Source organism: Rana temporaria, chromosome 9, assembly GCF_905171775.1.
Source record: "Rana temporaria chromosome 9, aRanTem1.1, whole genome shotgun sequence".
Lineage (NCBI taxonomy): Eukaryota > Metazoa > Chordata > Amphibia > Anura > Ranidae > Rana > Rana temporaria.
In genome coordinates this window covers 58,857,391-58,872,204 of record NC_053497.1, presented here as the reverse complement: position 1 = coordinate 58,872,204, position 14,814 = coordinate 58,857,391, and the positions used below count along the sequence as shown (strand labels likewise).

Sequence of the window (14,814 nt, the reverse complement as noted above, 5' to 3'; positions counted from 1 at the left end):
AAATTAAATATTCAATGGGCTCAACATGCCTCTCAGCAAATAGCTTGGGGTGTCTTCTTTCCAAAATGGGGTCATTTGGGGGGGGGGGTTGTGTGCCATCTTGGCATTTTATGGCCTTCAAAACTGTGATAGGTAGTGAGGAGTGAAATCTAAAATGTATGCCCTTAGAAATCTTGAAGGCAGTGCTTGGTTTTCGGGGTCCTGTGAGCAGCTAGGCTCATTTTGTCATTTTCCCGCAACTTGTGGCAAAATATAAAATATTCCATGGACTCAACATGCCTCTCCGTAAATAGCTTGGGGTGTCTACTTTCCAAAATGGGGTCATTCGGGGGGGTTTTGTGCTATTTTGGCATTTTATGGCCTTCAAAACTGTGATGGGTAGTGAGGAGTGAAATCAAAAATTTGCGCCCTTAGAAATGCTGAAGGCGGTGCTTGGTTTTTGGGGCCCCATACGCGGCTAGGCTCCCAAAAAGTCCCAAACATGTGGTATCCCCGTACTCAGGAGAAGCAGCAGAATGTATTTTTGGGTGTAATTCCACATATGCCCATGGCATGTGTGAGCAATATATCATTTAGTGACGGTGATCTCGTGGCGAGATATCTATCTTTAAAAAAATGACGTATATATACAGTGAGGGGTCCTTAAGTGGTTACATTTTCTCCAATGTTCCTTCTCTTGCTCCCTCTCCTACTCTATTTTGTTACCCAGAAAACAAAAAATGAGAGCTACAGCAGAGCTTCCTTTGACCTTGTAATTAATGGGCAAGAGTTACACCTTGAAACCTACTCTCAACATAATAAAAAAATATATATATTTTACCATAATGCTTCATTGACATTAAAGGAGTTGTAAATAAAAAAAATGTTATGCTGAAATGACTGTTTACAGGGTATAGAGACATAATAGTTAACTGATTCCTTTTAGAAACGATTAAAAATAGATAAAAATCAATCATATAATGTACCTGTAGTTTCTAGTTTCGTTTTTTGCATGTTGTTTCCTGCCTCTCTGCTGTACAGAGCCACAGAGCCAATACAGGGCAGTGATGGTTTGGAAAACGAAACTGATTGGTGCTGAGGGGTTTTAGACACACAGTAATCACACCTCCTTGATTAGTGACCACAGAGAGAAAGCTCCCAGCACTGTGGTTATCAGGAAACAGACAACCAGGAAGTGTGGAGATCAGAGAAGAATTACAGCAACTTGAGAGCAAAAATGAACAATGAGGACATGAAAACAGCACTGCATTAAGGTAAAGGAAGCTATTAAGATAAAAAAAAATCCTTTACAAACCCTTTAATGCCTTAGTAGTGCAATTATACCATACAGTATATGTCACTATTACATAATGCATGTACAAGTAATTTATTTGTACCAAGGGGCATGATTTGAAAATGTTTATTTTACAGTAGACTAAACTAACACTACACTTCACATACTGTGTGGTTAATGCCAAATTAACTAATTTGTTTGAGTCCAGTCCTATGGAGGTTACACCTTAACCTTTGAAAGGCGTTGGTTGTTTTTTCCATTCTAATAAGATTTCATTACAATACTTTCTGGACTCAACAAACATTGGTGTTGCACTTCCACTGTTTTTATGTTTTTTAATCTTTTATTGCTGTCTTTGGGGGTTATTTACGAAAGGCAAATCCACTTTGCACTACAAGTGCAAAGTGCACTTTAAATTGCACTGAAGTGCACTTGGAAGTGCAGTCGCTGTAAATCTGAGGGGTAGATCTGAAATAAGGGGAAGCTCTGCTGATTTTATTATCCAATCATGTGCAAGCTAAAATGCTGTTTTTAATTCTCCTTGCATGTCCCCCTCGGATCTACAGCGACTGCACTTTCAGTGCAATTTCAAGTGCACTTTGTAATAAATAACCCCCTTTGTCTCATTTGAAGGATTTCTTCTTGTGCCCTGTCTATTTAATTGATGTTAGAGAATAGAAAATTATGAAAATTCTTTTGCTACCTGTCTTTTTAATGTGTCAGACAGAATATGATGTAAAAGTAAGCCCACCAATGGTGACAGGCAACAACTTAAAAAAAACACAGGGGTAGATTTTTCTGCACTTCCTGTCCAGATGACCCTTGTAAGAATAGAAAGTTCTTTTGAGATGCATTTAAAACCGGTCTACCTCTTACAGTGAGGGGAAAAAAGTATTTCATCCCCTGCGGATTTTGTTCATTTGCCCACTGACAAAGAAATGATCAGTCTATAATTTTAATTGTAGGTTTATTTTAACAGCGAGAGACAGGATAACAACAAGAAAATCCAGAAAAATGCATTTTAAAAAAGTTATGAATTGATTTGCATTTAAATAGGGGATCAAATACTTATTTCACTTATCGATCAGAAAGATTTCTGGCTCCCTGGTGTCTTTTATACAGGTAATGAGTTAAGATTAGGAGCATTCTCTTAAAGGGAGTGCTCCTAATCTCAGCTTGTTACCTGTATAAGAGACACCTGTCCACAGAAGCAATCAATCCGATTCCAATCTCTCCACCATGGCCAAGACCAAAGAGCTGCACAAGGATGTCGGGGACAAGATTGTAAACCTACACAAGGGTGGAATGGGCTTACAAGACCATTGCCAAACAGCTTGGTGAGAGAGTGACACTTGGTGTGATTCTTTGCAAATAGAAGAAACGCAAAATAACTGTCAATCTCCCTCGGTCTGGGGCTCCATGCAAGATCTCACCTTGTGGAGTTTCAATGATCATGAGCACAGTGAGCAATCAGCCCAGAACTACACGGGAGAATCTTGTCAATGATCTCAAGGCAGCTGGGACCACAGTCAATAAGAAAACAATTGGTAAAACACTACGCCGTGAAGTACTGAAGTCCTGCGGCGCCAGTAAGGTCCCCTTGCTCAAGAAAGCACATGTACAGGCCTGTTGGAAGTTTGCTAATGAACATCTGAATGATTCCGAGGAGAACTGGGTGAAAGTGTTGTGGTCAGATGAGACCAAAATCGAGCTCATTGGCATCAACTCAACTCACTGTGTTTGGAGGCGGAGAAATGCTGCCTATGACCCCAAGAACACCATCCCCACCATCAAACATCGAGGTGGAAACATTATGCTTTAGGGGTGTTTGGCTAAGGGGACAGGACAACTTTACTGCATCAAAAGAACGATGGACAGGGCCATGTACCGTCAAATATTGAGTGAGAACCTCCTTACCCCAGCCAGGCCATTGAAAATGGGTCGTGGATCAGTATTCCAACATGACAATGACCCAAAACACACGGCCAAGGCAACAAAGGAGTGGCTCAATAAAAAGCACATTAATGGCCTGAAAAGGCCTAGCCAATCTCCAGACCTTAATCCCATAGAAAATATGTGGAGATCGCTGAAGGTTCGAGTTGCCAAACGTCAACCTCAAAACCATAATGACTTGGAGAGGATCAGCAAAGAGGAGTGGGACAGAATTCCTCCTGAGATAGGTACAAACCTGGTGGCCAACTACAAAATATGTCTGACCTCTGTGATTGCCAACAATTGTTTTGCCACCAAGTACTAAGTCATGTTTTGTGAAGGGGGGTCAAATATTTATTTCACTCATTAAAATGCAAATCAATTTACAACTTTTATTAAAAGTGTTTTTCTGGATTTTTTTGTTTGTTATTCTGTCTCTCCCCGGTAAAATAAACCTACTATTAAAATTATAGACTGATCATTTCTTTGTCAGTGGGCAAACATACAAAATCAGTAGGGGGTCAAATACTTTTTTTCCCTCACTGCAGTGGCATAACGTGGGTTGTCAGCACCCGGGGCAAGGCAAGTAATTTGCGCCCCCCCCAACCTGCGGACTTTTAGCACTCCCTGAGTCCCTTCAAATACAATAGTAATGATTGACAACCTGATACCTACACTGACCACTATACTATATTGTCCACTACACTACACTGACCACTATACTATACTGTCCACTACACTACACTACACTGTCCACTACACTATACTGTCCACTACACTACTGTCCACTACACTACACTGTCCACTACACTACTGTACACTGTCCACTACACTACACTGTCCACTTCACTACACTGTCCACTACACTACACTGTCCACTATACTATACTGACCACTATACTATACTGACCCCTACACTGTCCAATACACTACTGTACACTGTCCACTACACTACACTGTCCACTACACTACTGTACACTGTCCACTACACTACACTGTCCACTACACTACACTGTCCACTACACTACACTGTCCATTATACTATACTGTCCACTACACTACTGTCCACTACACTACTGTCCACTGTCCTACTGTCCACTACACTACACTGTCCACTACACTACACTGTCCACTATACTATACTGACCACTATACTATACTGACCACTACACTACACCAACCACTATACTATCCACTACACTACAATGACCACTATACTATACTGTCTACTACACTACACTGTCCACTACACTGACCACTACACTACACTGAACTGACCACTATACTATCCACTACACTACACTGACCACTATACTGTCCACTACACTAACCACTATACTATACTGTCCACTACACTAACCACTATACTATACTGTCCACTATACTATACTATCTACTACACTGACCACTATACTATACTATCCACTACACTACACTGACCACTACACTACACTGACCACTATACCAGGGCTCAAAATTTCAAGTCCTGAGCTACTAGCCAGGCCTCAAGAGTTACTCGCCACCAGTTGCCCCACCTAATTCATACACTGCCCTGCGCCTAATTGCACCCGTAAACACGCCCTCATAGATTATCTCATGGAATGACAATGTTTTATGCAGAATCAAGTTACACAATTAAATATTACCAACAACAACTTTAACAAAATGGGACAGGGCACTGGGGGCAGACCAGAGGGACTGGGCACTGGGGGCAGACCAGAGGGACTGGGCACTGGGGGCAGACCAGAGGGACAGGGCACTGGGGGCAGACCAGAGGGACAGGGCACTGGGGGCAGACCAGAGGGACTGGGGGCAGACCAGAGGGACAGGGCACTGGGGGCAGACCAGAGGGACAAGGAACTGGGGGCAGACCAGAGGGACAAGGAACTGGGGGCAGATCAGAGGGACAGGGCACTGGGGGCAGACCAGAGGGACAGGGCACTAGAACTGGGTCTCTTCCCCATTCTCTTGCTGTCTCCTCTGCAACTCCCATCCATCCTCTCTCTCTCCCATTCATCTCATCATCAGGAGCCTGTGTGTGCGGCTCCACACTTGCATGTGCCCACTTCCCCCTTTTATTCAGGCTGGCAGAGAGGAGAGGAGCTGCAGCACAGCGGGAGGGAGTACAATCCAGTGCTGAGATCTACACAACTGCACAGCCATTGACACCATAGCACAGCGCACACTGACAGCGCACAGCACACAGCACACATTGAGACCAGTCTGTTCACAGTGCTCAGGCTAAACTGTTGGACACTTACATAGAGCACAAGGAGAAGAAAACTGCACAAACTAGAAGGCTGCCGCTCTCATGTCAGGGCAACTTTCAGTGAGCGCTGCACCGGAGTGGTAATTTTTGCAATCCTCCACCTCACTCATTACTTCCTGCTCTCTGCTCTTCAGCTACATTGGTCGGGGGGAGGGGGGCAGGCTCAGAGAGGTCATACTGTTAGGTACCATGGCTTAATGAGAATTGTAAGGAGAGCACCTGTGTACTGCTCTGCCTGTGCGCGGCTCACCAGACTACTTTTCCCGAGCATGCACCTTTCCTCTTCGGCCGCCAATCTCATCGGGACTCTAAGTGTAGGCACAGATTGGAGGGAGATTGGTCATGCAGCCCTGTCATCACTCGCCCCCAGCTTAAATCCACTCGCCAAATGCTAGTAGGCGAGTGGAAATTTTGAGGGCTGTACTATACTATACGGTTAACTACACTACACTACACTGCTCACTGTACCTACTCTAGCCACAAATTAAAAATATGGAGTTAGGGTTAATTCACTATGTTCTGTATATCACTGTGGGAAAAGTGTCAGAACTACAGTATATTAATGACTAAAATAAATTAACAAAACTACTGGGACAAAAAATAAATACTATCAGCAATTAAATCTGTTGTTTTATTGTGCATGTAAATCCTAACTAATCTTGGGATTTCCAGACTCAGTCTACTGAGCTTTCTTCTCTGGAGAAACAAGAAATTTTCTGCTATTATAACTATAACCACAGTGCAGTATTTTTCATAGCTTTAATTATTTTGTGATTTCTGAAAAGCAACAGTGTTTTATTGTATTTTTTTATCATTCTGTTTACTATATCTGTAGACCTAGTTATATACATGTGACTGATGCGGACATGTCTGTGGACTATACTAATGTTCAATAAAGAAAAGAGTTTCAGTCTAAAAATTCTGGTTTCTGTGCTGAAACAGAAAACACCACAGTCTTAAATAGATCATAATTTCACAATGAAAGTCAAGTGGTCAACTTCTCCCAAAATACCTCATTCACTGCAGACAAGCGAGTAATCGGGGTGAGCAAAACTGTTTTTATAATGACATGTCCTTATTCATTTATGTGCAGTTAATTTGGTCCAGTAGTGGCCTGTCCATTAGGGGTGCACGGGCCCCCCGCCCCTCATCCAGACCCATAATCTACATGCAGGGCGCCGGATGCATGGATTCCAATTGCGGCAGGGGGGGGGGGGTTAAAAAAAAGGGTGGGCTTAGGGCGCCGACTGGGGGGGGGGTTGTTTGCCGCCCCCCAAAAAAAATAATTATTTAAAAGCCGCCACTGGTCCCCACTAACAATTAGAAAATTGAGCAAGAGTTTTTAAAATGAAGAGTTTTGAAAAAAAAAAAAGATTACTATGGCTAGATTTATACAGTACTTTTTACTGACAAAGTGTGCAGCTGGCTGGAGAATTTAGAGAATTTTTATAAATCATTATGCGGTCCTTCACGTATAAATCCCATTCGTATGCATGTCAATACGCTTAGCAGCGAAAGGATTCAAGGGGCCACAAATATTCAAGCTCCCCGGTAGACTTTCTCTAACAGGGTTGAGCTGGGTTGAGGTCTATTGATGCTGACACCCTGACCAATAAAACTTTAGTTTACATAAAACAATTCCCCAGTGTTCAGTTTCTAGGCATGCTGATCAATCCTTTAAAACAGTGTTGGTCAATTTGTTAGTTATAACAGGCCTTTTTTGTGTCAGCTGACATCCCTAGGAGGGCACACATAATCAGTATATGTGATTTTTATAGTAGGGGACTCCAAACGTCCTAAGAAAGGGCCAATTGACTGTCCTTCAGACTAGGGGGGCTGGACTTTACCCAGTTGGAGTAAACAATGTCCAATCTTTGGTATTAGGGGGGGAATAGTGCCCCATTTTTGTTGTCAGTGGCAGGAATTATGCCCCATCATTGGTGTCAGTAGCATGACAAATGCATCAATGATGGGATAAAGGCAAGCAAAGGGCCACATCAGGGCCGCAGATTGGAGACCACTGTTTTAGAGAATTGTCAGAGACTTCTGGCATTTTATAGTAGATAGTGAGAGACTGGGAACAATGCATTGGAGAGTAAAAGACTAGGGACATTCTACACATGTTGGAGACTGAAGACATCCAGGAGACATTTAGCAATCTACGGAACCTTTATCAATCAATGCTCACTTTTTTAGTGCTAATTCCTGAGGCACTCTGGTTGCAGGTTGGGCACCAAGGCTTTAATGTTTTAATGTATTTCACATGAAATCAGCTCTTCAATTCAGCATGTCTAAAATATACAGACAGAGGTCTAAGTGGCATACAGTTGCAAACATACAGTACATGGAAGCTAACAACTGCAGTCTCTCTGTGCATGAAGGCCTACTTTCTAATCTGTGTAAGTAGAGACATTGGGACATACTTAGACGTTACTGGAAACAAAGCTTACTTGTAGGTTACCCCCTCCTAAATTGTACAGCAGCACATAAGTGCCTATAACTAACCCAGCTGTCTAAGGCTAGTCTGGGCTTTTTGTGTGTCCTTATACCTTTTAGGAAGTCCAGGGTGGTTACAATTAGGCAATAAAATTTTAATATCATAAGATAAGGTAGGCCATGAAGGCTGCACCTTAAGTACTGTGACATACAGCATTGCTGTCATTAAACAGGATACAGTCATTTACCCAAAAATTGCGTATTGAGCCATGAAAATTATTCTTGTATGCATTATGGTCAAATAAACATTGTTTTATAACACAGATAAAAAAATATACTTCCTACTGCTGGGGAATGCTGCTCACCATCCACCTGTAGGACCATGGTCATGCCTGGTCACTGACGCACTGTGAAATGAGAAAGAAGACATTGTTTGCACCTTCTAGTCCCTTCTGGTGTTCTAAGCCTCATGCCTTGTACACAGTGCCGATCCTGACCTCCCTGGGGCCCTAAGCAAAATGACATGGCACATTAAAAATGAGAAGCAGGGGGCGCTGAAGACAGTGACATGTCACATTAAAGAAAGTTGAGAAGCGGGGGGAGGGGGTGTTCTGCTGCCGGAAATGACTCAGCCAGCGAGTTTAGAAGCGGGGTGAGGGGGCAAAAATGACTTCTCACCAGGCGGGGCCTCTAGTAATTTGGGGGGCCCTTTGCAGCTTTGCGGGGCCCTAAGCAGCTTGCATAGTGAGCCTATAGGGAGGATCGGCCCTGCTCGTACACACAACCGGTTTTCTCGTCGGGAAAACTGCCATGACAGCATTTGGCCGGGAAAACCGACTGTGTGTATGCTTCATCGCAGTTTTTCCAACAGGAAAACCGCCGGGAATCCCAGCGGGAAAAATTAGAACATGTTCTCTTTTTTCCCGCCGGGATTCCCAGCGTTTTTTAAGCCGGCAGTCTACCTATGTGGAAAACCTGTGGTGAAGCATTCACACGGCCGGGTTTCCCGACCAAAGCTCTCATGGCAGTTTTCCTGCCGGAATACCCGGCTGTGTGTAGGGGGAAAAAGCTACCGAGTAGGTTCTCGGTTTTCCCCGGCTGACTTTTTACCGCTGGTAAAACCAATCGTCTGTACAAGGCATTAGACATGAATCAACCTCCTGTTTCCTGGCAAGTATCTGTGCAAGCTATTTTTTCTGCCCGATCTTCCATAAAGTAGGACATGAAAAGAATCAAGACCGTGCCACATGTAATAGTGAGGAGACCTAAAGAATACAAAATACTATTAATAAAAACATGCAAGCATTTTGTCCTTCAAATGTTAATTTCATATTAAGGAGAGCAAAGTAGACAATCAAAAACTATAACTTGATGCCCCCTTTATTTACTGTTCATCCAGAATCTCAGTTTTATTAGAACACATACAGCACAGCACAGAATACACAACCATTGTCCACTAAGCATATACCAGGGGGGCAAGCCTAACCTAACTCCCTGCATATTCAGGTCAAGGCAATTACTCACAGGTGTCAAAAGCTCCACGTAGAGATGCCCCACTTGACCACATATGGACTAGTCTACTAATTTATTGCCTCCCACCTTAACAAAATGAAAGTAAATAGGTCTAGTTTATGCTTAACATGGGACCATGTTCACATCCTTTGCACATTATGCTGTCCTAAGTGGATCCCTACTTGTTTTCTATGCTTGTTTATGTGTGCCATAACTAGTTTCTATGCCTTACCAACCTGTAACACTTATTTATGTACGACTTGGTACAAGATTTATTTTGGAATATTGTATTTTTGAAAACCCAATAACATTTTTATGGTTTTTAGGCTTCCATCAGTTCATGAAAGTCGTGGCATGGAAGCCCACATGCAGTAAAACAGAATTGTGTAATTGTCAATTAACAGTAAGGAAGGCTAAAAGGAAACCAAAAGCACTCAAATACATCATGACATGTTCTGCTAACCCCAAATCATTTGATGGAAGTAATGACATGAACATTTCTTGTATGCACATGTTTAGAATTTGTAAATTACTGAGTTCATGATGACTTCTTTCCAAATTTAGTAGGCAATTTTCTTAGCTCAATGTATCTAACAAATCAGACAATGCTGACCTATTTTATCATTAAGGGATTTTCTGAGGCTTCGAGCCTTCAAGTTCCAATCTTCCTCTTGGTTCTTCTGATTTATCTGGTCACTCTTGTTGGAAATGCAACCATTCTCACTCTCGTCTGTGTAAATCCTCATCTCCAAACCCCAATGTACTTCTTTTTATGTAACTTGTCCATTTTGGACATTTCCTCCAGCACAGTCACCTTACACAAGATCCTCTTTAGCTTTCTATCAGGAGATAACACAGTTTCTGTAAAAGCTTGTATGACTCAGATGTTCATATTCACATCTCTAGTATGTAACGAGCTCTTAATACTGACAGCCATGAGTTATGATCGTTATGTTGCTGTCTGTAACCCCTTGCGTTACACGGCGGTTATGAGCCGTAGAGTTTGTGGTATTTTGTCTTGTATGAGCTGGGTGCTGGGTTTCTTAGAATCTTTGCCTCATGTTATATTAATATCAAGGTTTACTTGTTACAAATCAATGGAAATAAATCACTTCTTCTGTGATATTGTCCCTCTTATAAAACTTTCTTGCAGTGACACTTCACTCTCAGACTTTTTGATTTTTATCTGTGGGCTTTTTCTGGCCACTTTTCCGTTTATTCTTACCTTCATCCCTTATGTCTTCATTATCCACACTATACAGAACATGCGCTCTCAGATCGGAAAACGTAAAGCTTTTTACACATGCTCATCACACCTTACTGTGGTGATTCTGCTTTATGTGACCCTTGTCTGTCAATACTTAAGACCAGTTTCAATGGACACTATGGAGTCCAACAAAGTTTTCTCACTTTTTAACACCGCTGCTGTCCCCTTGCTGAACCCACTGATCTACAGCTTAAAAAATAAGGATGTTAAATCTGCACTCAAGCGTCGTTGGTTTTGGACAACTAAGTAATATCTTACAAAGATGTGAATATATAGCCAACATTGATTAACAACATATTTTTTGTATTTAAACGCATATATCAGGCACCCTGGAGCACGGGACAGGGTCACTACTGCGACGCCTGACGTTACACAGTGGTTGGGGGGGGGGGGGTGGTAAATACACATCTCAACTATGGGGTTTTACTGCTCCCCAAACTGCAAATGTAAATAAGCCCTTAGTGTCTTGAGTGCCCTATAATGTTGCTTTCTCAATGCAGCTTTCTTGCGGGTAAATTTGCTCTTTGTCATAGATAATAGTTGGGCAAATGGTTTGGGCCAAGCAAAAGTTTGGACCCACATTGCTTGTTCACCCGTTTGGCGAACACCCAAATTTGCAGGGCACAGTGCATTCTAAGCCCTGATTGAGCAAAGCTTTGCCCATTTAGGGCGCAGTGCATAGCTGGTTGTTAAGGAGTGGGGCCAGGAAACCGGCTGCCGCATCCTTAAAGGGTCACTAAAGGAAAAAATGTTTTTAGCTAAATAGCTTCCTTTACCTTACTGCAGTCCTGGTTTCATGTCCTCATTGTTCGTTTTTGCTTTGATGTTGCTGTAATTCCTCTCTGTTCTGGACACTTCCTGGTTGTCTGTTTCCTGATCACCACAGTACTGGGAGATTTCTCACTGTGGTGACTAATCAAGGAGGTGTGATTACTGTGTGTCTATAACTCCTCAGCACCAATCCAGTTTCGTTTTGCAAAACCTTCATTGCCCTCTATTGGCTCTCTGGCTCTGTACATCAGAGAACCAGGAAACAACAGCAAAAAACTAAACTGTAGGTACATTATATGATTGTTTTTTTTATCTATTTTTAATCATTTTTAAAAGGAATCAGTTAACTATTATGTCTCTATACCCTGTAAACAGTCATTTCAGCAAAAAAAAAATTTCCTTTAGTGACCCTTTAACCTCTTCCCCACCGAGCCATAGTAAAATGACGTCGGTGGGGACCTCTCGTCCTTCAGACTGGCTGTCATATGACGTCCTGGCTTTTCCAGCCACTAGTGGGCGCGCACGCGCGCCGCTGCATTCCTCGGGACCCGGTGCGCGTGCCCGGCGGCCGCGATGTCCGCCGGGCACCCGCGATTACCCGCAATCACGGCAGGACCATGGATCTGTGTGTGTAAACACATAGATCCATGTCCTGTCAGCGGTGAGGAGACTGATGTGTGTTCCCAGTACAGAGGGACACACATCGATCTCCTCCCCTTTTGAGTCCCCCTCCCCCTAACATTTAGAACACACTTTAGGGAACATATTTAACCCCTTCAGCCCCCCTAGTGTTAACCCCTTCTCTGCCAGTCACATTTACACAGTAATCGGTGCATTTTATAGCACATGTGTAAATGTAAATGGCCCCAAAAATGTGTCCGATATGTCCGCCGCAATGTCACGGTCACAATAATTTAAAAAAAATAAAAAATCGCAGATCGCCACCATTACTAGTAAAAAAATAAAGAAAAAAAAATGCCATAATTCTATTTTCTATTTTGTAGAAAAACCGATCAAATACGCGTATTGCGTTTTTTTTTTTTTTTTACCAAAAATAGGTAGAATACGGATCGGTCTAAACTGAGGAAAAAAAATGTTATTTTAAAAAAAATTATGATATTTATTAAATCAAAAAATAAAAGATATTGTGTTTTTTTTTTCAAAATTGTCGCTCTTCTTTTGTTTATAGCGCAAAAAATAAAAACCGCAGAGGTGATCAAATACCACCAAAAGAAAGCTCTATTTGTGGGGAAAAAAGGGTGTAAATTTTGTTTGGGAGCCACTTTGCACGACCGCGTGTCATTCAAAGTGCGACAGCGCTGAAAACTAAAAATTGGTCTGGGCAGGAAGGGGGTGAAAATGCCCTGTATGGAAGTGGTTAATAACGATGAGTCATCAGCTGTCAATGGGCTTCCCCGCTGACAGCTGAATAAAAAAAAAAACATTTCCGACAATAAAGTAAAAAACATATGGTGTGGGGGTTCCCCCAAATCCATACCGGACCCTTACGTCAGCATGCAGCCTGGCAGGCCAGGAAAGGGGAGGGACGAGCAATCTCCCCCCTCCTAAACCATACCAGGTCACATGCCCTCAACATGGGGGCGGGGGGTTCTTTGGAGCAGGGGGACAATGGCCTCATCCCCACAACACTGGGCTGTGGTTGTGAGGATATGCAGGCAGGAGGCTTATCGGAATCTGGAAGCCCCTTTAACCGACCGCTGCATGCTTGGGGGTGGTGTCGCCACGTGATGTTGCCAGGTGACCCCACCCTTACCTATAGAAAAAATGTCAAACGGCAAGCCAGGCATTCGGGTGTGGCGGATGTCGTGATTGACAATGAATTCACATCAAAGGACACTGTTTTTTTATTTTTTAATAAAGGAATTGTCAAAAACGGTCTCTGCTTTTTATTACCTTTTTAGGGGAAGAGTAGAGCTCTGTGACGTTAACCGGAGTTGCGCCGAGTGAGACGGTGAGCCGGATAATACATGAAAAATGTGTTTTAATTTATGCTTTTATAAGTGCATCTTTTTAAGTGGGGTTTATATGTCTGTCCTGCCTTGATACATATATAATCTGTGAGGACGGGAGTACATATCCCACCGAGGAGGAGAGGAAGAGTGGAGCCATTTATCTGGGTTGTAAGGTGTTAAACTGTCTTTGCTCTGTGACATAATCACACCCCATGAAGATTAGGCACAGGGTACTTTGAAGTAGTTAAGCACACATTCATGGAGGACTTCACTTATTTGTTTTCTTTTTATTTCACAATTAACTCATAACATTATTGGATGTGTATGTGATGATATCCTTATGGGACATTGTGGACCGTTTCTTACTGCTGCGCTACACTCAATTTTAAGCCCCCTCCTGCACCCAGACCCCCACAACCACAGCCCTGGGTTGTGGGGATGAGGCTCTTGTTCCCATCAACATCGGGACAAGGTGCTTTGGGGTGGGGGGCAGAGCCCCAAAGTACCCACCGCCCATGTTGAGGGCATGTGACTTGGTAATGTTCAGAAGGACCTGCCAGGCTGCGTGCTCAGATAAGGGTCTGGTATGGATTTTGGCCCCCCCCCTTTTAAAAAAAACATTGGCAGGATCCCACACTTTTTTTTTTAACATTTTTCTATTGCCGGCAATGGTATTGTATTTCCGTTAATTTAAATGTAATTTTATTTATTTTTTTTTCATTAAAATCACTACGCCTGTAAAAATGTTCTTTTTACAAACAAATACTTACCGTAATTTTGCTTTCCTGATGCCAGTACATACGAACCCTCCCTCTGATCTTTGTGCTTTATACAGAGAATGGGGGAGGTAGCTTTCAGTCAAACTTTTATAAAGCTAAACAGGTCCTGTGGATGGATATAGGGGCAGAGCTATATTATACGGTATGTGTGCTGCCGTGTATTGGCATCGGGAAAGGAAAATTACGATAAGTTTTTGATACAATTTTCCATTATTTGCAGCTCACTGTTTTCCTTGCTGGAGGCTAGGACATTAGAAAGTAAAACAATGCCTCTACCAATATGGCTGTCTCCATACAGAGAACCATTGCAGAACAAGTCAGTATGGAAAGATCAGGTGCAGGGAGACCACAGACTGGTGACTTGCACTTTTTCCACCTGCTTACCTTTTTCTGTTTGTGTACCTGCAAAATATTTACATCAACGCTGGAGAGTTAAAAGTTAGGAGAAAGATTGTTTGCATCCCAGTCCCCATGCGGCAGCAGTATTTGTTCTGTCTTAATGAAAGTATAACGAATAGTAAAACCTTTTATGTCGATTTGGATAGAGTGGAGAGGGATTAGAACATCTGTCATATTTTTATTGCTGTCTATGCTCCTGTTAG

General features: G+C 42.6%; 1 protein-coding gene across 1 annotated transcript; it reads left to right on the top strand.

Annotated features, from left to right (window-relative positions):
- Nucleotides 1–9,038: 9,038 nt before the first annotated feature.
- Nucleotides 9,039–11,046, top strand: LOC120914444 (olfactory receptor 8D1-like). Its single transcript, XM_040325137.1, has one exon. It carries the CDS (start codon nucleotides 10,007–10,009, stop codon nucleotides 10,937–10,939), a length of 933 nt encoding a protein of 310 aa, XP_040181071.1. The 5' UTR covers nucleotides 9,039–10,006; the 3' UTR covers nucleotides 10,940–11,046.
- Nucleotides 11,047–14,814: the final 3,768 nt, after the last annotated feature.

Bases quoted from the DNA above. Each gene is read 5' to 3' on its own strand.
- LOC120914444 (XM_040325137.1), top strand. From the start codon at position 10,007: ATGTATCTAACAAATCAGACAATGCTGACCTATTTTATCATTAAGGGA.